The 27,813-nt window shown below is 36.9% G+C and overlaps 1 protein-coding gene across 1 annotated transcript in view; it reads left to right on the plus strand.

Annotated features, from left to right (window-relative positions):
* The window catches only part of LOC121730899 (serine-rich adhesin for platelets-like), a 110,529-nt gene extending 83,178 nt beyond the window's left edge, over window positions 1-27,351 (plus strand). Inside the window, exons 2-8 of the mRNA XM_042120105.1 lie at window positions 19,234-19,381; window positions 19,947-22,296; window positions 22,374-22,560; window positions 23,825-23,997; window positions 24,450-24,672; window positions 25,147-25,474; window positions 25,861-27,351. Coding sequence (XP_041976039.1) covers window positions 19,234-19,381; window positions 19,947-22,296; window positions 22,374-22,560; window positions 23,825-23,997; window positions 24,450-24,672; window positions 25,147-25,474; window positions 25,861-26,302 — 3,851 coding nt within the window. The 3' untranslated portion in view covers window positions 26,303-27,351. The remainder of the gene's footprint in view (window positions 1-19,233; window positions 19,382-19,946; window positions 22,297-22,373; window positions 22,561-23,824; window positions 23,998-24,449; window positions 24,673-25,146; window positions 25,475-25,860) is intronic.
* The last annotated feature ends 462 nt before the right edge of the window (window positions 27,352-27,813 follow it).

Raw genomic sequence — 27,813 nt, forward strand, 5'->3', positions numbered from 1 at the left:
TCATTTTCATTATTATCTTTACCATTATTATCTTTATCATTATCATCGCTGTATTATCATTAGAAATGAGAAGTAATCTCTCCGCTATCATTCTCCAACTGATGTCACAACATCTACCTTGATTTCATTATTTTCTACCAACACTCATAATGTTATTATTATTTATTACCTACTTCGGTCCAGTTCGAATCCTATCAAGAGCTAGTGTTGTGCTATGTTGAGTAAAACGACGGATTCTACCTTGATAATACAGTAGCAAAATAGCAAGAGTACAGTGGGTGGCCAAATTATTATGCTCAGTGTGCAGAATGATTTCAGTTGTTGCATTCCTTTGAAAAACCAAAGTTTACCCAGACAATGCCTGTTAAACGATTGGCGTTTGCTAAAATGTATAAGCATTAGACTAATGGTAACAAGTTATTTTAATTGCATTTTTTTAAGTTATGAAGTTAAAGGCGTAAACTTACCCCAATTGACTCAGATCTAGAGGATTTGACAATTCCCAGTTTGTTCACCGAAGGCGAATTGAAAATTTTGATGAAAGCTGTGTTGTTGAACGAGTGAAACCTTTATCTTTCGTCGGTTACGATATGGGGCGAGATTAGCTCAAAGGGGAATGGTCGACTACATTTGGTTGATAAGGAACCATGCGTCGAGACCAATACCTGCGAGTTTTGCAAACCCTCTCCATCACCAGACGGCTGAATAGTAGCCAGACGGCATCTGCATAATTATCCAGGACTCTACACCTTACCATAACGCAAAAAAAAATATATTTTTTAAAGATTACAATGTTACCTATTAGACACAAAATTGCACTTATTTTCAAGTAAGTATAATAATTTGGCCACCGATGGTATTTGGAAGCTATAAGAGTATTTTACATTACTACTTACTACAATGGCATTCTCTTAATAATTATACTCAATTTGACAAACTACATTCTCATAATAAAAGGACACTTATTTTACGATTGATTTGAAGTTGATAGTCACAGTTAAATAGTAGAAACGAAAACGTGCAATATAAGACAAGGTAATTTACTTTTAATGTATTTGGAGCTGATGATGATGATGGTTTCCATGTACCTGTCGTAAATATCCATCCATTAATCCATCGATGTGAGATAAGATACGGAGATTGTCCCCATATATTAAGCCGTTTTCCTCCCACTACTGAGAACCGCTGGCAGCGAGCCGAGACTCGGCGCAGACGAAATATAATGTTTATAAATATACTCCATTTAACTCACTAGTAGAATAAAAATACAAGATTGCGGACCTACGTAATTTAGTAGGGTTATGCCAAGGACATCTGACATATCCAACTAATATTGACTTGACCTAACCCGACCAAATAACGTAGGTCCGTCATCGGCCCATGAACCAATTATTTCTCTGATGAATTTAATTGATATGACAGATGTAACATCGCAAGGTGATAATATATGGTTAATACAAGGTGATACTGCGTAAAATTTTAATGGTGGTTTTCCCGCAGTAAAATGATTCTATCTCAGTAGTACAATAGATTTGTGAAGTTTTTTTTTAATTCAAAACAAATAGAATTCGGCCGGGTCATAGCAGCTCGCGCTTATCGGCATAAAGTTGCCATAGTACGTCATATACAAAATATTTTTTATTTTCAAAAAATAACTTGTATGATACGATAGTACTACTATAGGTAAATCGTTCTGCTCCGGGAAAACAACCACTAAAATGTCACGTTGTATATATAGATTATAGAGTTCACTGTGAAAGTGGCAGTGCTGAAAGAGTTAGCTAGCAAAAGCACCGCTTATGATTGAATTAGTAGATTCATAACACAGGGGCATTTCTCTTAGAAACATACACATCTCTTTACTAAACAAATCCTAAATAATTATCACTTGGTTTTGTTAAAGCCTGAATATGAAACGTTATTCTTAATCTCAATATTATACCTCAGTCTATAACAATGTACTTATTAAAACACAGCAGCCTTATTCCCGAAACTGATATCAAACTGATATCAGATTTTTGACACTTTAGACATTCTATTTCTTCATATTTTTAGATTGTTTAAAGTGTCAAAAATCTGATATCAGTTTCGGGAACAAGGCTGCAGGTGACTTACTCCCGAAACTGATATCGATTTCGATTTTCGATTTCAACGGTTTTTGACACTTTAGACATGCTTTAGACATCTAAAATTTTAGATGTCTAAAGTGTCAAAAACCGTTGAAATCGAAAATCGAAATCGATATCAGTTTCGGCAATTGGTCCTAAGTTACACCTAAGTTATTCTTTGCAAATTTTAGTAAAGTCTTCAGTAATTTTAACCAAGCTTAACTGTAATCGCTAAAGGATGTAGCCACACCATAGTTCAAGGAATTGCTACGCGGGTCACGATGTATTACGCAATTTTACTGTTATTAGTGAGCACGCGAAAATGACTCGAAAATTACTAGGTTCAAAGTTTAAAATTGAACGGCACTTACATAATGAGGAGGTAGAATAATGTAAAGAAAGGAAAACATTGGAGTCCAGCTTGACTTTTACAACTTTACTATTTTAAGAAACACGAATATAATGTACTAGCTGTCCCGGCAAATGTTGTTTTGCCATAAAAAGTACTGGAACTTACGCGCGGCTTCGCCCGCGTAAAATAGATATTTCACAGACAAATTATTATTAGTCCACAAAAATAGCCTATGATCCTTCACGTGGTCTACTTCTTATCCGTGCCAAATAACATAAAAATTGCTCCAGTAGTTTGTGAGATAAGCTCTTTCAAATAATTTTCCCCGTTTTTTCCACATTTTCCTCTATTTCTTCGCTCCTATTAGTCTGAGATTAGCGCGTTCAAAATAAACTCTTCCGCGCATAGGTACAGTAAAACAGTACCAAAAAGTATATTTTGTTTTTACACGTTTCCATGGACTAAATATGAACCGGTATTCCAATTGCTAAAGACAAAAGTTGATAAGTAGTAGAAATAGTTTTGTTGAAGAGAGAGAAAACCAAGAAAAAGTTAAAGTTCGAAAGTCAAATCTTTTTCTTTCTCGCTTTCTTATACTGGACTCTATATTTCATGTTTTCTTCCTTGACCTAAAGGCAATAGGTATTATAGGTAATCTAAAGGTCTAGTCCACTTATGGGAATTGAACTAACTTCCTCTTGACTGCAAGTTATTATTACATATTTCCTTTAATTTTAGTACAAATTATACACCTCGTACAAAACTTAAAGGTCGCACGCACGTGACCTTCTACTCGCAAAATTCATATCCAAATGTCACTGCATGTGTTTCTATAATTAAGGAAATCCTCATCAATTTGAATACGCGGCTTGTTTTACGCTTGCCTCTTATTATGTTCTGTGAGTTCGTTCTGTGTTCCTTTGGGTGAAGCTTTAGTCAAATATAACCCGTAAATGATAAAACTCACAATAATATAGACAATTTATTTATAACTGAAAAAATATACTAGGATCTACCGTAAGCATTGTGTAAAATTTCCGCCGATCAAGAAACTATAGCTTTCGCGTTAAGAACTTACTTATGAGAAGGGAAGGGAATAGGGGAGGGTAGGGAAGGAAATTGGGCCTCTGGTAAACTCACTCACTCGGTGAAACACAGCGCAAGCGCTGTTTCACGCCGGTTTTCTGTGAGAACGTGGTATTTCTCCGATCGAGCCGGCCCTTTCGTGCCGAAGCATGGCTTTCCCACGTTGGATGTATTTTTCCATACAAAAATAAAAAATATTTTTACTCTTTCAACGCTGCTACTTTTACGGCGAACTTTATATAATAGGGGACCCATACATACCCTAAAGTACTTTTTAATGTTAACTTTAGCTTAATGAATGACATTATTTCTAAAGTACAGCTTTAATCGCTACAAGAATTCAATAATTTTGCAACTTACAAACAACCAATGACAGTCTGAGACTCTAATAACACACGCAAATGTTTCGGATGTTCCCAACTAATAATCTTGTATCCTTTATAATTAGCGCTTCCTGGCGACGTAACATCCTGCAGGATGCCTGTAATACATGCCGTAATGTTTACAACCTCCTGAATGCGTAGGAGGTCTTTAACAACGTACAAAATTTACTTAAACCTTACCTTTTTTCTAGGAACAAAAATCCCAACTGTTTCCAACCCGTATACTCATCACATGATGATAATGATTAAGCGTAATATTATTATGTAATTAGTTCTTGATTGGTGGATAAATCAATCTAAAACCTGACAAGTCTTTTAGGTATCTAAAAAGCCAAACATGCACTTGAAAATCTTTTGTAAGCTTAATTCTGACACAGTACGTTAGAAAAATATTGCACTTAGCATTAAAATGGCATTATAATGCTATTTACAACGAATCTAAATAATAAACGTGTACACTGTACGTGTTATTTTTTTTTAATAACAGATACAAATATTATCATCTTCAAATCTAGGTTTCATACAACAATGCGTGTCTAAATATTATTAATATAATATTAATATTTATATCAACACAACAAAGGAGGCCTTGGCTGATTATGTATAAACAGGCCGCACTCGTCATTTGAGTTCACTAACAATGATCAAGATTGAAATCATAAAAAATACAAGATCATACTGACAACACAGTATAAGTATTGTACAGTAGAGAAATATGGTGTCCTTGAATTCTAACTCGTTTGATACAGAAACAAGTGTTAACAACCGTGAAAATAAATTGTATTGTTTGTCTACCTACGGCCGTACTCCTGAAATCAAAAGTCATAAACTTTTGATTTCAGGAGTTGCTTAGCAAGAGTTTTGACGCAATCACTAAACATTATCTGGTAAAGTACCTATAACTATTTTAGTAATCATTAATTAATATCGTCTAAGTGTCTAACCTAGCTCAACACACTAGGCCGAAGTTACGCGGCGTAAAGTCCGCATGATTACGTCCGCAATGTCAAACGCATACAAAATACGGACGGAATAGTGTGTCATCGGTAATTTAAAATACATTGCGGGCGTAATCATGCGGAATTTACGCCGCGTAACTTCGGCCTAGTGTGTTTGGACACTTAGTGTGGCTGTAAGCGATGTAAATTGAAATTTTGCCTGTCACTCAAAATAAAGTTTATAGACAAACCATTCCAATAACCAAAGAAAATAAACAGTCCTTAGCAATACTTAAAACAGTAAATACTATAGTACATAATACTAACAGTGGTAATACATAGTTATGCAGAATTTTCTATTTAACATAATATTTTATCTTATAAATATCATCATGAAAAATTGATAATTTATTTTTAACAACATTACATAAAATATGAAGTGTCGGTATTAGCATAATGTTGGTATCGTGACAAATTGCACAAGTTTCCTGTGGCGCAGTAATCACTGGCACGGGCGCGGGCTCTGGCACGGGCACTGGCATGATCATGACACCGATTAGGAACAATGAAAAATATACATTTGTTGTTAATTATTAACGTATTTTTCATAACTGTTAACGTTATAGTTATGAAAAATACGTTGTTGGCCGTTGCACGAATTCGGATTTTAAGATAATGGTAGAGTTACAATACTGTTACATACTATTTATGTGGCATCTTCGTGGGCTTAAATAGAGCCGTGCGCCCGCGCACTACAATTATTTGACAAGTACATAAACATTGCAATTGTAGACTAGCGCAAGCATTGCTACATTTAGGGCCTGTTTCACCACTTCCTGATAAGTGCCGGATAGGGTATCTACAACTTAACTTGACAGATCTAAGGGTATGGAGCATCTGTCAAATGAGTTGTGGATAGCCTATCCGGTACCTTATCAGGAAGTGGTGAAACAGGCCCTTAATGTTATATTGCCAGCCTTCTGGGCTTCTGTCCGCATTTAAGCATGGCATTGTGGAACATTACTTTAGTGGGATAAAACTATACATTACAGATAAGCTTTTCTGTTAATTTCTAGATCCCAAACAAAATTGTCAAAAATGTTTATATAAAGTGGAGCTAACTCAGAATGTTTGCAATTTTAATATAAGTATAATAATAATATTATTATGCGTCATACTATCTCATTTTCATGCTATTAAATGTTTGATATGCTTATTATGCCCGCTAAATATTATTAAATGTATTTAAATTCAACAAATGCTTCTCCCCTCCCAACCGTAACTAAATTCATTATTATTATAATGGTTGCAAAAGGTTAATTTTTTGCTCTACCTACAGTCATTAATCATTTGGTGTAGGTAGACTTAGATTTTTTCCTGTCAAAATACCTGGATCATCAGCATCCATCATTTTAATAGTTTTGTAAGTATTTATAAAAATTATTTTGATGTAATATTTTGTCCGAACAATTATTAATAGCTTTAGTTAGAGGGTATAATGCAGGGGTTCCCAAACTTATTTTGTCCACTGCCCACTTTTAGAACAAATTATGTTTTAGCGCCCTCATTGTTTCAATTTGAAATGCATCCAGATGAAATAAATCACCATACGTGGGAGAGCCATGCTTCGGCACGAATGGGCCGGCTTGACCTGAGAAATACCACGTTCTCACAGAAAACCGGCGTGAAACAGCGCTTGCGCTGTGTTTCGTCGAGTGAGTGAGTTTACCGGAGGCCCAATCTCCTACCCTATTCCCTTCTCTACCCTCTCCTATTCCCTTCCCTTCCCTACCCTCCCCTATTACCCTATTCCCTCTTAAAAGGCCGGCAACGCACTTGCAGCTCTTCTGATGCTGCGAGTGTCCATGGGCGACAGAAGTTGCTTTCCATCAGGTGACCCGTTTGCTCGTTTGCCCTCTTATTTCATAAAAAAACACCCAAGCCTCTACACAATGCCCCCATTTTTTTCTGGGTTCCACACCGTCCCCTTTAGACCTTCAGCGCACCCAAGGGGGCGTTATCGCCCACTTTGGGAAAGGCTGGTATAATGTTACATTAAAGCTCGATGTTTATGCATTCGCTCGAACCAGCGGTTTGGCCGCCATAGTACGATACAATTGCTTGTGAATCTCAAAAAATTGAGATATAAACCGTGCGAGTTTTTTGCGCCGGTTCTTCTTGCCGGGTTAGTTCTTGAACCGGTGGTAGGCATCTTAGTTTCTACGTTCTTCCTACGACTTTCAAAAAGTGTATTCATGATACCCATTTTGAGTAAAAATATATTTTATTTATTTATTTTATTGCTTGTGATCTCGTGGTATAGCGGCCAAACCGCTCGTTCCCGCGGACGCCTGTAAACCGAGCCTAAGGTATTAGGGTAGACCGTATTTGCAACTTTTTAAATTATTGTTTTCAGACTTACTTGAATTACTTAGACTACCTATGTACAGTCTGTCAAGAAAACGTAGACGCAGTGAAAATTTTCTTAACGAAATCAAGCTCAAAAGGTTTTTTTTCTCTTTGTATTCCCACAAAAAACGCTTTTATTATACACTTTAAATATTATCACCTAGACACATTTTTAACCTAATTTAATAAGGTTTTCATACTTTTATGTGATTTGTTTTCTACTCATTTTTGACACGTTATAGTATGGCGTTCAGATGTAAATTCTTATTCACTTGTCTGTATCCGATTATTTACCTGCCGTGACCTCAACAGCTGCTTATGTCGCACGAGGCTTATCACGACTGTGCATGTCTATGATGGTAATCTATTCATATTTTGTTATGTACCTACACTATCCTAGTCTTAAGTCCCAGGTTTAAAGTCTGGCTCTCGACTGGCTGACTGGTTGATCACTTAAATGCCTAACTAGACATGGACTACGCGCGTATGGACAATGGACATGTACAAAGGTCCTCATTATTATATCTTATGACGGTAAAGAGATAGAGAGTGCGGGGGTACTGTGTAAGGGAAGGGAATATACTTGGGCATTACAAAAATAACTCCTTCGTAGTTAACCTTAAGGCTTACCGAAAAACCGGCCATCGTCACAAGAAGCGGTGTGGGAGGCATTAGAAACCGAACTACGTTGCTACTGCTTCTGCTTTAACATCTATTCTTCTTTATGAATAAAAATGAATTTTCATTTTTTAGCCTCTCTAAAACTCGAGAAAGGTTGAACCGATTTGGCTAATTTTAGACTTGTAATATTTGTGGAAATCTAGGGAATGTTTATACAGTGATTTTAGTAAATATTTTGCATAATATCATCCCTAAGGACGTATGAACATAATAAATATTATTACCTAACATTACTTTAACATTATGTAAAATGTTTGTAAATGTAAACATATTGCAATTTGCAACATATGCGTAATATCCTTTGGGATGTTATTATATCGATATTATCTAACTGTTCTAACATAACAGCGCGTCTGTATAGGTTTAGAGTGTGGCTTTTGACCCAGATGCCGTGGGTTTGATTCCCGCGTTAGAAAAATGTAGTCTTCAAGTTAGGACAATGCAGGCTGACCACCAGACTGCCCGACTAGATGATCCATGTGCATCGAATGTAAAGTTAAAAGTCGGTCCAGTACCTGATCTTTCGCCGCGTCTGCTATTCGTCCCACTGGGTTACGCAAGTAAATGCACTTGCTCCTGTGTACTGTGCATATACTTAGACCACAATAACATGCGTATGCCTGACTTCAATAAAACCGAACACCGTCACCGAAATCGGTGTTGGAGGCATTATTATCTAATGCTTACATTTCGTAACCCACTCAGGGCGGTCTCCACTCCATGCGTGCATTATGCGTGCATGCGCATGCTAAACGTTGCGACACGGTATGTAATTAGCGCACTAGAATGTGCTAAGAATTTCAGACCGTGGAATGTAAAGCAATGCTTAGCGAATTTAATTATTCACTAATTATTTAGTTAATTTTAGACATTTTTGTTATTATATTTTTCGCAATAGGTAACCATTCCCGGAATTATTTTATAACTAAAGGTATGCAGTCTAGCAAAAGCGTCTATTCGAGCTAGACAGGTTAAAAGTAACATACAATACGAGACATCAGACAATATAACATTCGCTTCTTACATTTTAATTTCAAGCCAAATCCATTTACCAAATCACGGTATCATACTCAACCATTCTCAAGCAGTATGGCTATTTACTACAAAGTTTCATTAAAATTAGTCAAGCCATTTTACGGATATCAGGCTACTATTGAGTTGTCGCATGCGCTGCTGCCGTGCGGTTGTGTATCGCTAACGTATACGATCGGCTTTATTCATATATTGTATCGTTGTTAAAATTATATTCGAGCCGTGTCACAAATCACAATGGACAATAATATTTGTGGAGCGTGTGGTGATGCATTGTCGGATGGAGTTCATTGCACAAAATGTAATCAAGATCAACACTATCACTGTGCCGGAATCACCGAAGCTGGATATCGAAAATTAGGCGACAGGAAACTTACGTGGCGTTGTATAAAATGTAAACAGGCAGCCGTAAACCTCGCGACCGGCACTGAAGATACACAAAAATCTCCAAAATCGCCTCGTCATGAACCTGACTCTGCTATTCTCCGTGAAATTCGTGCACTTTCTAATAAGCTTTCCCCGCTTGAAAGTTTAAAAGATGACATGTCAGCACTTAAAAATGAATTTTTTAACCTTAAATCCTCGATTAATTCGAGATTTGATGATATGGTTAAAGAATTTAGCAAGAAACTGAGTGATATGGAGCAGCGTGTATTACAGCTCGAGCGAGTCCGAGCCCAAACAGACCAGCTCCAAAACCGCCTGGATGCCTTGGAAGAAGATTCTAATAGTAAGGAACAATGGGCACGTATGAACAACGTCGAAGTCAAGGGCATAAAACAAGTGCATAATGAGAATCTGTTTGATATACTCGCCAAGATTGGTACCAAAATTAGTTACCCGATTAACAAAAGCCAAATAAACTTCATTACGAGAGTACCTACTAGGGAGAAGGAAATAAAACCTATAATAATAAGTTTCTGCAATCGATATGCCAAGGAAGATTTTCTAGCTGCCGCCCGACTCGAAACGAAATCATCTCCCATTATGACGAGCCATATTGGATTGCCAGGAAACCAAAAAATTTATGTAAATGAACATCTAACTTCAAAAGTTAAAACCTTGCTATCTAAAACCAAGAAATCGGCACGTGAAACAAATTTTCGCTATGTGTGGGTAAAACATGCCAAAGTTTACGTACGCAAAACGGATACCTCCCCCATCATATTTATCAAATCGGAAAAGGACCTATCAAAGTTGGTGTGAAGAAGGACCTGACTGTAATAATTGTTTCATTATGTTTTACAGAAAAACATATCTTATTGTTAGGTTATGTTATTGTATTTTATTGTGGGAGTGGGTCTATTGTGTATTGTTTTAATATTTTATTAAGTTTGAAAAATAATATTTTATTTTTACCTAAACTTGGGTACCTAGACTCTCTGGTTTGTATGAGTAGTATAATATTAAAATGTCCTATCGAATTAGAATTAATTGCGAACTTCTCATTCTTAGGTCAATGTCCTCATTATGTAATAGTAATTCCTTGCAGACTCTATCACTTTGTAAATGTTCTACATATTAGTGTCAAATACAGTTTTACTTCAATTGGAATAGAAAATATTAATTACTACTATTGTGCAATGGGTAAACTATGTCAGATCTTGCTGTGCCTTATAATATTATGTACTGATAAATCGAATTTCACCTATGTTGTTTGTCTTGCACCTATTACTTACCTGACTAACATAAAATTGAAACAAACATCCTGTAATATATTTTACTACATAACATATGTAAGAATAAGTAATATTTACATAATATATTATTATAAAATAAAACTAATAAACAACATTATTGTTTTATTATATGTAGTTTTTATTTCCTACCAAATATTATTGTATATCGTAATCAATAAACTAAAATGTATTATATATATTTCCTTTTCTAATTTGCGTTTAATACCTTGTCCTTACCTACAATCAATACTAACTAACAAAATAAATATTAAATGGTATAAATACTGTAACTTACAATTAACTTTTCGCTATATTAAACATAAAACTATTTACAAACTTAAACTTAGTCACTACTATAATAGTTTCTTTAATATCTATTTAAAATCACTCATACATCTACTTTTTTACTTATCTAAAGTTATATATTTGCATGCTATATTAGGTAAAATAAGACACCTATGCCACAGTAGTTTCTTTAAATTATTCATGATAAATTTTTATAATATAATGTTGCAAATACTTAATAATACTTTTACAATCGCTGACGGATACAGCGTAATTGAATTGCTACTCATTCTAATGATTTGTATAATAATTATCAATGGCAGCTATTAGTGTGTACTACCAGAATGTTCGTGGGCTACGTACGAAAACAAATACACTTTATCGTAACGTGTGCCTAAACTCGTACGACATTATCATATTCACAGAAACATGGCTAGTTGATAGTATCCTAGATAGTGAACTCTTTGACGATCGATATATCGTTTGGAGGCGCGACCGAGATTACTGTCGTACTTCTCAGCTACTAGGTGGTGGCGTCCTGATTGCAGCCAAGCGTGAGCTGGTCGTCATAGGTCGACCGAGTTGGGGCAGCACTGCTGAAGACATCTGGCTAACACTAGTACTCAGAAAGTCTCGCCCGTCTGTCACATACAGCCTACATATATGTGCGTTATACCTTTGTAAGGAAAATCAAGGTAACTCGTATAATACACAGTTACTTAACTTTACTAACAACCTTAATCAATTAATTGCTACTCATCCATTGGATAAGTTTATAATAGTTGGTGATTTTAACTTTGGTGGTGAAGTTGAGTGGTTGTATAGTGCTGATAACACTGAACTACTTCCAACCAACTTAGGCAACCAGTTTACCATTGAATTCTTTGACTGCATGAATTCTTGCAACCTATCTCAATTTAACAATGAACGTAATATAAATAACAGGCTGCTTGACTTAGTTTTTTCTAACGATCAAGTGCAGGTATCTGAAAGTCATGATCCTTTAGTGCCTGTTGACGCACACCATAAGCCATTGATAATTAGTGCTGATTTTGTCGAGATACATAATCTTGAAAACAAATCATGTATCAAATATTTATTTTCTAAGGGTGATTACACATCTATTGAGTCGGAATTAAACAAAATAAATTGGGTGGAATTCCTTTCTGATAAGTCACTTGACAGTGCTGTTACAAAATTTTACGATAAACTATATGAATTAAGAGATAGATATATACCACGTAAGTCGCGTAAACAAATGTCACATCCCCCCTGGTACAGTTCTGCTTTAATCAAAATCCTCAATGAAAAATATAAATTTCATCGGAAATTTAAAACCTATGGCAACGTTGCTGACTATTACTCCTTTTCATTGTTACGTAGTAGGGCTACAGAATTAGAAAAATCTTGCTTTGAGACCTACATGGATAAAATCGAAGCGTCAATAATTAAAAATCCAAAGCACTTCTGGTCGTATATCAAAAGTAAAAAAAGTAAGGGTACTTTTCCCAAAATTATGTATTACGGCGAAACATCGTCTGACAAGGGTGAAATAATATGTGATCTATTCTCTGAATATTTTCACTCAACATTTTTAGAACCTACCCTAAACTCTAATGATCCACAACCTAGTGACGTTGATACTATCGCATGTATCAGTTCGATTGAAGTGGATAAAACTTATGTGTTAAAGTTACTCAAATCTCTAGACCTCTCAAAATCTGGCGGGCCTGACCTTATACCACCTGTTTTTATAGTTAACTGTGCGAGTAGCCTAGTTGAGCCAATTTGTATACTTTTTAAAAGATCTCTTTCTCAGGGTTTGGTTCCAAAAATATGGAAAGCTGCATTTGTCTCACCTGTGTTAAAAAAGGGGAATAGATCTGATGTAACTAACTACCGCCCGATTTCTAAAATCTGTCTGTTCTCTAAGATTCTTGAACGTGTAGTTTACAGTCAAATGTATGAGGCCATGAAAAGTGATTTTGGTGATGAACAACATGGCTTTCTTCGGAAGCGTTCAACCACGTCTAACTTGGTGCTATCCCACGACTTTATATCTAACGGCATGGATCAGCGTGAGCAAGTCGACGTGATCTATACTGACTATAGCAAATGCTTTGATCGTATAGATCATCGATTGCTGCTAATGAAGCTATACTCTAAGGGTATTCACGGTGATTTATACAGATGGTTATGCTCTTATATTGACAATCGCACTCAGGCTGTAGTTCTTCAAGGATATACATCTGGTTGGAAATCTGTGCCTTCTGGCGTGCCACAGGGTTCGATCCTTGGTCCTCTTTTATTTCTCTTATTTATTGCGGATGTTAAACGATGTTTTATGTATTCATATATTTTACTATTTGCGGATGATATGAAAATTCACAAAATCATCAAAAGCATTTCTGACAGTTACTTACTCCAAAGTGACCTTAAAAGATTCGAAGATTATTGCTATCGCAATAAACTTCAATTAAATGTATCAAAATGTTTTTATGTTACTTATACACGACAGAAACAACCAATTGATTCTAAATATACTCTGGATAATCAATTCATAACTAAAGTTAATAGCATTAGGGACCTAGGAATTATCTTCGACAGCAAGCTTCTATTTGACCAACACATTGACCATATCGTAAAAAATGCTAATAAAGCACTCGGCTTTATCATGAGACAGTCTGCTAGCTTCCGATCGATTAAGACTATCAAAATCTTATATTGTTCTTTCGTGCGTAGCCACCTGGAGTATGGGTCTCAAGTCTGGAATCCCCAATATGAAATTTATCGATCACGTATTGAGGGTGTTCAAAGAAAATTTTTGAGATACCTTGATTATAAGGCACAGCAATGTTCAGATAGCTACTTCCAACGCTGTAGAAGGTATCATTTTTTGCCACTCAAACTCAGGCGCCAAATCAGTGACATATGTTTCTTAGTTAACATCGCAAATGGTTCCATCGACTGCCCTGAATTACTCTCAAAAATAAATTTACGAACCAACCGACAAGGATTTCGTCACCGGCCTCTACTTGATGTACCTTCTGCAACAACTAATAATAGAAATAATGCATTTTTCTTACGAAGCACTTATGCTTTTAATAAAGTATCGCAGGACATGGACATTGACCTATTTTGTACTAAATCTAACGTTGTAAAACGACTATTGGCAAATTCATTCTTTGATTAGGATTGTATAATAATTGTGTTTGAGGTACTTTGTATTATTACTTGGTTTTGCTCATAACTCTCATTGTATTATTATTTTTTCTCTTGTATTTAAGTTATTTGTCTTTATCTTTCCAAAATTATTTAATATAAGTATATTTAAGATCAATATAGTTTGACACATTTCTGCTGATTTGTATAATGATTATCTTTTTACATACATGTGGAGGCTTGTCATTAGCTATTTAGTTATCTAAATTTTTGTACTAGCTATTTAAGTTATTTGTCTGTAAGCCTTCTGAATATAAAATAAAAAAAAAAAAAAAAAATACTTCACACAACAGCTTCCTCAATCACGGAGTTTACCAATGTCTAGACCCCATTGTCGGTCAGCACTCGCTGCAGGTGCAAGCTAGTGTGGTACCAGTCGATAAAATCTATCGATATTTACTTTGTGTTTGCGTAGCTTGCTTGAACGGCAATTAAAATCGATTACTTAGTTGTGTGTTTTCTTTGATAAATATATTATTCATGATTTTTTTTTACTTTCTAAAGCCTGTAATATAATATTATATATATGTCACGAAATATTGTAACGTAAACGTCAACAGTGCAAATAAAGGTTTGTAAATGAGAAATTGTTGCAAACCATCTTGTATTGTTATTGTAAAAAATAATATTATTTTATTAAATATAGTAAGGGTTAAATGAATCTCTACCAAAAACAGCAAAGTTTTGTACAATTTATCATTAAAAGAGATTGATTTTACTGAAAAATTTGTAAGAAAAATTAATCTAGGCAATTTATTATGATAGTGTTCATTTACTTTTGTATACGCGTTTAAAAATATTAAAATGATACGTTATAATATATTTGAATCGTTTATTGCAATTAATTTATTATGTATTTAATTTTATAAAATAAGTGTAATGCCTTAATTTATCGGCAACATGCACTATGCACATCACTATAATAACGGTGCGCACTACTAGCCATGCAACAAGCGCGGACGAGCACGCAGCGATTGTTATGACCTACTAATTCTAGATTATTATCTAGTACCTGCTTTCAGACCTTATCTTACTGATATAATCTGTAAGAGGCTTAGCGCTTATTTCACTGCCTGTTGGATTATGAAAGGTTTTAGATTTTGTAATCTAACAATATTCGTAAGGAACTTTTTCATAGTGTCTGATTAATGGCCGGTTATATTATTCCAATTAATTAATCCAATCCAGCGCTGGATTGAATTGGATTACTTAACTTGTTGGACTGAAATGACGTGAACGGGTACCGGAATGCACTGGAATGCACTGGAATGCATTGAATTGTATTCTTGTAAATGTAAACCGGCTATGAATCTCCGGCTTCAACTTTAGTAACTTTTGGCTAAAAATAATCATGTTTAACCGAAATTGGCTTCGGTGTAAATGCGTGGTTAAAGCCGACAGTCCAACCCAACATGTTATTTATTTCGAAATCAATATTATAGATAATTAATATTTAAATTTCAAATCAATGCTTAGGACTTACTAGCTGTAAGTCTTGAGAATAATTCTTTAGACGTTTGAAGCGGCTGCGCCTTTTTCTTCAAAAATCGGCATTCAGCCAAGCACATGTTTTTCAATGATTTGATACATACAACAAGTGGGATAAATAGATAAGACAATGTTGGATTTCTATGTTATTTGTAAAATTCCAATAAATAATGTCAAAAGCAACAATATATGAAAAAAGCAGCCAGATGACGAGAAATACATCAGAAAACTGCAGGATAGTCTATTTGTCTGACAATAAGCGTTTCTCATTGGATAATACACTTTTTGTCGAAGTCGGGAAATATCTGTTGTAAGTGGGAAAATTGTTGGGAAATTGTTTTTGTCGCGTATTGTAATGGAGAGTATAGTGATACCATATTTAGTAATCATTATCAGTAGGCACAGCTAATTAAAATTTACTATTTGATTCTATGAAACACGCGTGATAAAATACTTGGAAAATTTAATACGCAACTCTCCTTGAAAAAGACTTCAACGCGCTTGAGGTTTTTTCTTATGTATTATAATACTAGATGACGTCCGGAACCGTACATTTTTCAGGGATAAAAAGTATCCTATGTCCGACACTCAAAGTATCTTCACACCAAATTTCAGCAAAAACGGTTCAGCGGTTTGGGCGTGAAGTGGTAACAGACAGACAGACAGAAACACTTTCGCATTTATAATATTAGTAAAGAAGTAAGGATATGAATTAATGATGTAATATTATGTTTTTTTATGAAATAAACAAAAAAACGAGAAGACGGATACCTGATGGTTAGTGACATCCGCTATGGATACCCGCAAAAGAGTCATAAAACTTTTTTTTTATAATACAAGTTACGTTCAGGTTTTTTAAAATAAACCTTACGATTACTTCAACTAAAACAACGTAAGAATTCCACGCTGGTTTTCTATCAGGCTTTGTTTAATCTGATCATACCGACTCATCTTTTACGTACGTTTTATTATTTAATAACGAGTATACAATGTTATTAATAAGGTGTTTATTATCACAGTCGAACATGCGTGTAAATTACTATCTTAACCCAGTAATCATAAATAATTGAATAACTGTTTGCCTTGAGATGCCCTTACCGTACCTCATGTTATATAATTTGTTCTGTAATGGTGAACTTCCTTTATTCTAACCGCATATTATAAAAATAGACGATTATTTAATAAAACCAAATAAAAAAAATCAATAGTCACAAAAATATCTCTTGGTATATTGACTTTTTTAGTTTTCTCAGGTAAAAGTAGAATAAATAAGAGACGCTTACTTGAGAAGGATATTTATTAATAACATACGTGTGTAACAAAAATAAGTGATAATGCTTATAGGTAGGGTGTATACGTGTTTCTTGTAGAGAGTTCACTGTGAAAGTAGCAGCGCTGAAAGACGAATTTTTTTTTTCACTTTTGTATGGGCTAGAGCCCGAGCGTCACGAGTTTTCCCGTACAAAAGTGAAAAAAAAATTTGGTCTTTCAGCGCTGCTACTTTCACAGTGAACTCTCTACAAGGAACACGTACACACCCTAAAGTATTATCACTTATTTTTGTTACAACCTGTAGAAGTAACCTGTCTAAAGCGAAACCATGAGGAGCTATTTGCTTTACAAAATATTCATTGCAAATACCAACAGAGTAAAACTGTACCTGTTGGTTACTTTACCAACCTAGTAAAACAAGAAGGCAATAGATCTCCTATATAATATCTCCTATAATCTACATATTAACGGCAATAGAGCCAATAGGCTCCTGTAACTATTGATATATTACGTGGTAGAGCCATGCTTTGGCACGAATAGGCCGGCTCCACCGGAGAAATATCACGGGCTCACAGAAAACCGGCGTGAAACAGTGCTTGCGCTTTGTTTCGCCGAGTGAGTGAGTTTACCGGAGGCCCAATTCCCTACCCTTCCCTTCCCTACCCTTCCCTATTCCCTTCCTTACCTCCCCTACCCTGTAATCCTATTCCCTCTTATAAGGCCAGCAACGCACCTGCAGCTCTTCTGATGTTGCGTGTGTCCATGGGCGACGGTAGTTGCTTTCCATCAGGTGACCCGTTTGCTCGTTTACCCCCTTATTTCATTAAAAAAATCATTAAAAAAAATTAAAAGTAATTTTTATCGAAGTCCATATTTTTGAGAACCTAAAAGCCTTTTAGCTATCTAAGTTTTAAATCCTCTAAGTTTTTTTTTTTAAATGAAATAAGGGGGCAAACGAGCAAACGGGTCACCTGATGGAAAGCAACTTCCGTCGCCCATGGACACTCGCAACATCAGAAGAGCTGCAGGTGCGTTGCTGGCCTTTTAAGAGGGAATAGGGGAGGGTAGGGAAGGAAATAGGGGAGGGTAGGGAAATGAAAAGGGTAGGGGATTGGGCCTCCGGTAAACTCACTTACACGGCGAAACACAGCGGAAGCGCTGTTTCACGCCGGTTTTCTGTGAACAGTAAATAGTTAAGGGCCTGTATTCCCAGAAACGGACGATTTTCAAGATTTAGGTAAGGAAGGGAATAGGGTAGGGGATTGGGCATCCGGTACTATACATACAAGTACTGAACATACCACAGTAGCTCGGCACCACTATCACGCTATCATCAGTGATGTCGTGACAATGGTCGGCCCTCACCTCAAAACAACAATGGCGGATAATTACAGCCCGTGCTTAGCGCGCCGTCTTGAATTATATTCATCATTAGTTTGAGAATAAATCTGAATAATGAGATGAATTCTCCGAGGTGGCTTTATTTTACACGTAGGCAGATAAAGCAACTTACGTCCAATTTAAAGGGGCCAGTAACTAAAAACTTAAATGTTCCAATGCATCAACGTTTTGTCAAAAATATTAAAAGAGGATGTTGGATTTTTCCATAGACCATAGTCGAGCACGGCTCTACACACAGCTCTTCAGCCTACGTTTCCACGGAGCTTGCGCGAATTATACAACGATTTTTGTGTAACTTAACCCAGACATAGAGGGTTATAGGAAAGGACATATTATAACCCTACTTTTTGCGGTGATTGTACAGGTTCCTAGGAACTATTCATTTGGCCGGTGGAGCCGCGCTGAACCTCTAGTGCTTAAAGGGCCCACTCACGGCTGGCCGCCGTGCAGTCCGCCGGCTTATGCAGGATAGTGAATGGTGTCGCAGGCCTGCGACACCATTCACAATCCTGCATAAGCCGGCGGACTGCACGGCGGACTGCAATGCAGGATAGTGAATGTGCTACTTAAATGTACGACGACCTCTGCGGATCAGTTGGTGGGCTGTTGGTAGCTCAAGCCGGGGGTCGCGGGTTCGAATCCCGCCGACGGAACAAAAAGTTTTTTAAAGTTCCTGGGTCATTAATGTGTATTAAATATGTGTATCATATAGTAAAAATCTTTAATATATGTATAGTATAAAAAGTATTACATATATATCCATTGTCTGGTACCCGTAATACAAGTCCTTCAGGTACTTAGCACGGGGCCAGACTGACGTGGTGTGAAGCGTCCTTTAAGAAAAAAAAAAGAAAAAATGTGGCGCCCTGATTATAAAATACCATTTCTTATTTCCAGGCAGCAGACGCACCACGACACAAAGCTCTAATGCGACGCGCGACTCGCAGCTGTACTCGCTGCTAGCAGCGCGGCGACGGCAGCTGCTTACCGGCCGTCTGACCACGCACATCAACACCATCGCCACCCTAGCGCACAAGCCGTACAAGTGAGTATTACCTTCTCAACGAGCTACTTACGGCAGCAGCTGGTGAGTAGAGCAGCTGTTCTTACAGCGGCAACTAGCAGTAAGTGCAGCAGCTCAGAAGAGCTTCTGAACTTCTGAACTCACTGCTAGCAGCTGCTAGCAGTGAGTTCAGAAGCTGTACTTATAGCAACCTATGTACTGGTGCAGGTGTAACAGCTAGTAGCAAGAACAGGAGCTGTACTCATTGTTAGCTTAGCTAATTTAATAGTAAAATGCTTCAATGATATCTTTTAGTAGAATTTTATTTGCAAATTTTAATATCTGACGAAGGTTGACGTTAAATAATAATTACTTCATTACCTTTTTAAATTTTTATGTCACATTATGTAACATAATTTTATATAAACAAAAACAAGCATAAATTAAGGATTTTTTAATTAAGACATTTATTCGCTTTCTTATCTTATCTGGTCATTAATGCTGGTTCCATTATTTCTTATCATAATAATACCATATTTCACTCACAGCTTGATAACATTGACTTTTATTTGTTTAATTAAATTAATTCAAAACGTTTCGATTTCAGGGGAAACACGACGTTTGCACAACTAGAGATAAGAGATGCAAACAGCAGTGTAGTGAAGAGGATCACCTTTGAAAATTCAAGCAATGAAGCGATAGCACCAACACTAAAACTCATCACGCGTGAGGGAAACAAAGAAACACGACGAGACTTAAAACCCCATGAAATAAGACAGTTTATACCTAGACCGTACCAAGATATTAAAAGCAGAGCGGGGTTTTTGAACAATAGGAAAAGAGACTTCAGTAACAGAAGCTTATTTCCTGAAACTACCACTGAGAGTGTGGTTATTTATGTTCCACCTGAAAAACTTGAAGGCCTTGACAAGGAAGTGGAAATAGACCCTGAAGAGGAGTTTCAAGTAGACGAATCAAATCATGGACTGTATTTACTTAATTACTCCGATACTGATAATGTTACGCGCAGTCCAGTAGAATCCAACAAAACAACATCAAACAATGAAATAAAAGATAATGTCTTCGTTGAAAGCACTACAATGACAAGTACTGAAGACACAACCCAAATAACAACTCAGGCCAGTGATACGGAAAAAGAAGATAGAGTTGACGCCAACACCATAGCTAACAGCACCTCTATAAATAATACAAAATTAATTAAAATAGAAGATAAAGAAAATGCTAACCAAACGTTATTTATGTCAGAAGAAATATACAACCATTTCAGGCCCCTCGAAACAGAATTACCCGATGAAGAAATGGCACCGTTTATTTATTTTGGCCAGAAACTAGGCGGCTCTATTATTAGTGACAGTTTAACAAACTCTCCCTCTATCTCAGCATCTACAAAATCAGTGAATTTTATTGCTCCGCCAATAGAAAAACGTAAATTCAACTCTAGATATTCTGCAACTGAAAAATATAAAAATAATAGTGCGGGAGAAGAAGAAATCAATGAAGATATGGACATTTCAGTGATAAAAAATGTCATAGAAAAAAATAAAATTCGCAATACAGTGAAAGGACCAGCGCCAGCTCGCCATGTTGGATTAGTAAACGCTTATAGAAAATTTTCAAGTACTACCCAATCGACTGCAAAACCAACCACACCAGAGCTGAATGTGACAGAAGGTGTTACACATAACGAAACATCATCAACTGAAAAAAGTATATCTGATCATAATCTGACTGAGATACATTCTGAAGCACTGGTAAATAAATTAAATATTACATCTAATTCACCTGACACAAATGTAACAGAAAGTGTAACTGTAGCTCCAAAAAACTTTACTCGCACCTACACTAGTTTACGTCGTCGCCCTTCGAAATTAACGACATTAGTAAGCACTGAAAATACTAATGTGGAAAATAACAATTCCACTACAGAGAAGGCAGCTACGTCAGTTTACACAGCAGTAGTTACTTCAGTTTCTATAACTTCCTCTGTCAAAGGTCAAAACAAGACGGATAACGTTGCAGGAGACAATAGTACAAATGTTCAAATTCTTGGTGACTTGAAAAATATTACCGAACAGAAGTTAATTGTTAGTGATAATGAAACAATTACTTCAACAACTTCAACGACAACATACAGGCCCTACAGACACAGATTTAGAATTAAAACTTCAACAACAGAAAATTCAATAAGTTTTAGTCCAAATCCTACAATAATTGCGAATTTAGCACCAGACGCATCGTCTGTTGGAGATAAAAGTAATAACGAATATAAGCATGAAACTACGACTTTTAAAATATCTGAACGAATTGCGACAACATTTAAAAGCGAAATCGAAAATACGCCTACGGGATTTACTCTACGACCAAAGAGAAGAAGACGTCCAACTACAACAACTACTACTACTTCTACCAGCACCTTCTTACCATTTTACTTATCATCGGAGCTCACTACTCCAATAGTCTTCCCAACAACAGAGGCTAGTGAAATCGCTCTTACGACTGTAGTCATAACCTCGCGTTCTGCATCTGAATCTAAATCCAAATCTCATACACTTACTAAGACTGGAAATGAAACAGATCAGAACGATACAAATACAACTCACGTCATCAATATCAATGAAGAATCTCAAAATGAAGAAGTTTTGATCGAAGCCGAAAAAACGTATACCGCTTCGTATGTTCTGGCAGGTCTAGGTTTCTTACCTGTTATAGCCGTAGTAGCATTCGTGTTCCGAAATCTCCTTAAAAAGAAAACTAAGGAGATCGATGCAGAATACGAAGGCTATTTCGACGACGGTGGTGATATCAAGAAGGAATCACCGATAACGCCGGTAGCTCGTCCTCCTTTGCCAACACCCTCCAAGCCTGATCAGAAATGGGAGTTTCCAAGGAACAAACTAAGACTGCAGACTTTATTGGGTCAAGGCAACTTTGGTCAGGTAAGTAAAAAATAGTTATTGGTTACAAAATAAGGATTTTTTATTTATGTTGCTAATAAAATATTTTATATTTTGAGGTGTGGAAAGCGGAAGCCGATGATCTGACTGGCCATGATGGTCTAACGAGGCTAGTAGCAGTTAAGACAATCAAGGAATCCGCCTCACAAAAGGAGAAACAGGAACTTCTGCATGAGATCTACATCATGCAGAAGATCGGCACGCACCCCAACGTAGTTACCCTTTTAGGATGCTGCACTGAACAAGGTATATTACAATTAGTATTTATTTTAAATGAAGCATAAGTGTAAGTAGTGGCGTATCTGTTGCAGTCGGATTGTATAGTCTGCCGTTTAGGCTAGCTGTTATCAAAAATAGGACCGTTTTGAAAAGAGGCTTTTTTTTCGATTAGTAATACGGCAGATTACATATTATACAATCCGACTGCGACAAAATATTATCTACTTATGATAGCGCTCAAATTTTCTAGTGCATCTTGTTTTTTTTTTTTTAATCTTTTTATTTTACAGAGGCTTTTAACACTCAGTGTTAATGTCAGCCTCATAGGTGAATACAGTGTTCCCTACATAAGGGACAGATCCATATAACTATATAATTTTATTGCCTCTGGGGACAACGGCTCCGAAAGTACACTATTGATCCCTCCATTGTGCAGGCAGCCAAAGTCACCTAAGAGCCTTGATCTTAGCTCTGCAGTCCGAGCACACTCCAGCAAAACATGATACAGGTCTTCATCGCAATTACGCGAAGGCTTAATTCCAACCAAGTAGCAAAATTTATTTGCTGGAATGTGCCCAGATCGTAATCTAAAGGCTGACACCAACAAGTTTCTCGATAAATTACACGAAATAAACCAAGGCTCCCGTACTGGTTTATTCTGGATGGTTCCGTACCAAACTCCAACACCTCTTTGTAATTCCTCGCCGAAATGGTATTCCCATTTCTCGAGTGCCTTCTCCTTAATCTGATGACGAAGTTCATTTACAAAAGATTTAGAACAGACCACGGGACCATCCATAACTGCACTCTTGGCAAGCGCATCCGCAGTTTCGTTTCCAATTAAACCGACATGGGCAGGAACCCATTGCAGTTTAATTGAAACTTTTCCAGAAACATGCCGGAGTAAATCCAAAGCTTTGAAGGCTATCGGAGAGCCACATTGCTTCGTGGCGCACCGACGAAGGTGTTGAGCATGTTGTTGCTGATAGGTTTGTGTAAGAGCAGTCAATCGTTAGTAGATCAGTTATCAAAAATTAATATTATTATGATGGCAAATAGAATAAAATAAAGTATGATAATATTTAATGAAGTAATATTACGTGTTTTTTAATAGTGAAATAAATAAAATGTTGATCCTCAAACATGGTACACTTATCCGTGAACTTTGAACCTCAACCTCCTGTAAACAATGTTTAGTAATTTAAACGTACGCTGAATTAAGTGTTTTAGGTGTTACATAGAATTTCTTTGTTTCTGCGTAACCAATTGAACGGTCTTTTTGCCTCCCCAGAGCCGTACCTACTCATAATGGAGTACGTGATGTGCGGCAAGCTGCTGACGTACCTGCGCGAGCGGCGCTCCCGCCCCGACCGGTTCAGCGGCAGCGGCGCCCTCACGTCACGTGACCTGACCGTCTTCGCGTACTGCGTGGCACGGGGCATGGACTATATCGCGTCTAAAGGGGTACGTTGATAAGGCTGTTTATAGGAAGTTTTTTTAGAACTAACAGACAAACTGACAGATTTACTGCCAGAAAATGAAAGAAAAGAACCATTACAAAAAATACAAAATATGGAGCTACAATGAAAATGCAGCAGTAGTCAACCGTCAAACGACAATGTGTAGTTCTTCTTTGTAGTTTTCTTGCTGTACGTAGCGTCATTGTGTAAACATTCTAAAACTTTTTATAAACTTAACTGCAAAGCAGTATGCGAGCTCAAAACGTGCTTAGTTACAATCACTTTCAAAATTGCAATATAACAAAATTGGTTCATCATTTCGGGATTTATTAAAATAGCACCATGACCAAGGAATTTTAAGAAAATGTCGGCACAATTTAATTTTGCGCAAACAAATTCACAAGAAAAATCCACTTGATAATAATATTATACAGCTCTTATATCATCTTATTCCAGATCGTTCACCGCGACCTGGCCGCTCGAAACGTACTCGTCGACCACAACAAGCTCTGCAAGATCGCGGACTTCGGCATGTCGCGGATGAGCGGCGCGGGAGGGCGCGCGCGGGGGGCGCTGCCCGTCCGCTGGATGGCCCCCGAGGCCCTCCTGTACGGGTCCCACAGCACGCATACTGATGTGTGGGCATTTGGGATACTGCTGTGGGAGATCGTCACGCTCGGTGAGTTAAGGACGAAGAGAAGTTGTTGTCGGCGAATTGCGCCGACAAAAACTTTGGTAAATAAAATGTTAGTTTTTGGAACGAAGTTCCTTATCGCGCGTTGCAAAAAGGAGTTGGACAGAAAAAATTAAGACCAAAAGTTGTAACGACACTTTTTGCTATAGTTGTAAGCCGTGCGGCATGCGCGTGTTTCTCTGTTTGTCTTTCTCTCTCTCTCTCATAGATAGTCTCAAGTTTTTTTAGCGATTTTGCGCTAACCTTTTCAAGATTATAAAATAACAGAAACTACGTTGCTGTTCTAATGCAATACAAGTTTACGATGCGAATAGAAATTATTCTATTTTAAAGAATGAATACTTCGCCAACCGATCAGCGCGCATAACCTATAATATAGATTCTTCTCGCTGATATTTTATTTCATATTCTTGTGATGATTTCTTAATATATCATCATTTATTATGAAACATCTCTCAGGGTCCACGCCCTACGCAGCGATGTCGGGTCGGGAGGTGCTCACAGCAGTCACTGAAGGCTACCGGTTGGAGCGTCCAACGCATTGCGCGCCAGCGCTGTACCGCGCGATGTCAAGCTGCTGGCACGCCGACCCCAGCCAACGCCCCACCTTCACATCCCTCAAGGCTCAACTGGCAGAGCTACTGGATAACGAGCCAGCTGAAGGGAACTACGTCGATCTCGAGTCGTTTTACCAGGAGTCGTCTGTGTATAGCGACCCGTCCGCCATCATACACGACGATGATGGCTTGTCAGCGGAGTATGATCGCGAGAGACGCTGCTTTAGAGAGTAAGGCCCGTATTTTTAGTCAGCGCCTCGGCCTCAAGGCGCGGTTCGCCTCTGTGATTGGTCCAAATTTTGACAGCCAAACAATCACAGAGCCTGAAACGTTCCTTGAGGTCGAGGCGCTTCTTAAGTATTGACCAAGAATACGGGTGTAAGTTATAGAAAATGATAAGGACTGTAGCAATGTAAAGCTAATTATAGGCCACTATACAAGCAAAGAAATAATGATGATTTTGACTATGACGTAATGAATATACTATTCAAATAACATATTATAGACATCGATTATAAAATTATGTAAAATATTGGTATCATCTAAATTTTTTTTTAATTAAATTGGACATTAAAATTTATTAAATAAATATTTTGAATATATTTTTCAATTTCAGACTACGTGCAGGACCTGCCAAATTCGACAACAGAGCGTTCAACCTACGAGACGAAGAGCTGAGGAGCAAATTCGGCGTCGGTACGCAGCGGATGGGCGGCTTCGGCATACGGGACGGACCCTTCAATGACAGAAGCTTCGGCGACGGCGAGTTCAATGACCGAAATTTCACCGACAAGAACTTCGGTGAACGGAATTTCGTCGACAAAAACTTCGGCGAGCGGAATTTCGCCGACAAGAACTTCAATGATCCGAACTTCGTCGAACGAAAGGACGGTAAACTGTCAACTTCGAGCTTCCACAGGGAGAGAGAGAGGGAAAACCCTTTAGTTAGTAGAAACAGCTTTAACGGCTTCCCCCGGCTGGGCACGCGGGAAAACCACTTCCAAATGTCACCCGACGGCCGGAACAAGAGAGTTTCGGAATTCGAATGTGACATTTAGGTGACATTCGATACAGATTAGTTTTATCCATGGGGTAATTTCTTAAATCGACAGTTCAGAAATGGATGTCGAGTTTGAAAAGTATCCCATGTATAAACAATCCTGTTTGCTTAGATATTTTTATAACTCGATATCGAAGTTAGGAAACAATAAAATGTTTGACATATCACCAAATTGATCCCGATTTTATTTCTAATTTCGTTATCGTTTCTAGAATTTCTAAGCCCCTTTCGGAATAAGCTAAAGAGGTTCTTTTGTAAAGCATGTACTGATTTGGAATTAGTTAATTATTTAATTCGTTATACAATATTAAATTAGTATCAAAACATGCGAGGTATTGACTGTTTATTTGCACTAATGACAAGTTAAGTGTCAATTTTACTAACGCATGTTTATTGCTTATCAAATCATTTCGTCTCTTTTTATCTTCTTTTTAACGAAAGAGAAGGTATGATACTTGACAATCGAGATGTTTAAAACTAACAGGCGTTAGTAAAATCGGTTCTAAGAATCTCAATTGCAAAGATTGTAAATAATAATTTATAATATTCGTTTTAAGATTAGCATCCGCGTATCGACAGAATTAAAGTATTATATTGTCTACTGTAATCTAAAATATCTTGTACCTGAAATGACGCGGTCTGTACTTATGTAAATAGGGTTGGGTGGAATATGAGCGCACGTTGTTTTGACTATATTTATCGTTTTATAAAGTCCGGGAGTGAAGCAGGGAGAATTTCGTACTGTGCTACCTATCTCTTTCTATTGCTGTACGTAAACGTGAAAGAGAAAGAGAGATATGGGCTGTACGAAATTCTGTATGTTCCGCTCCGCACTTTAGTATATAAGATTATATGCAATGTTAACACATTATCACGTTTTCCGTATTCTATCAGTTTGTTATTTGAAAGTTTCGTGGTGCTGACTACACTCTGTCTCCGATTGAAAATAACTTTCTAGTCTCAAAATTTGTATGATATGATTGTAAGATCTGATTTATTGATAAGTTCTGATGAGTATTTTAGATGAATAAAAGATGTATGAAATATTTACAAATTTTAATTTGCTGTATCCCTTCTTTTACAAACACTTTTGGCGATAAAAGCTCATCGTATATAATTGGAGCCTAAAATCAGTTCAGCAGTTTCGGAACCTGTTCAAAAATATGTTCTTTTTTATTATTTTAAATACAATATAAATAGAGAAACTCCTGGATTCTAAACTAGACTAAAGAACAAATCAAAAACACTGCAGCTCCAAGACACCACAGTGAGTGCGTTCTGCGTAGACAGGACACAAATAATAATTGATGAATCTTCGGGTAGTTAAGCAATTTCAGCAAGTGAATCTGTCTGTCACCTCAGTCCACCCTGCACCCATCGCCATAAGGGAATATGAAAAGTGTTCCTCTACAAAATCCGTAAGTAAATACTTAGTATAAAATATGTATATCACTTCGCCCCTCACAATGTGCGCGAAGCTTAAGAAATTATTAAGAAGACTGTTATTTT

Source organism: Aricia agestis, chromosome 10 (genome assembly GCF_905147365.1).
Source record: "Aricia agestis chromosome 10, ilAriAges1.1, whole genome shotgun sequence".
Lineage (NCBI taxonomy): Eukaryota > Metazoa > Arthropoda > Insecta > Lepidoptera > Lycaenidae > Aricia > Aricia agestis.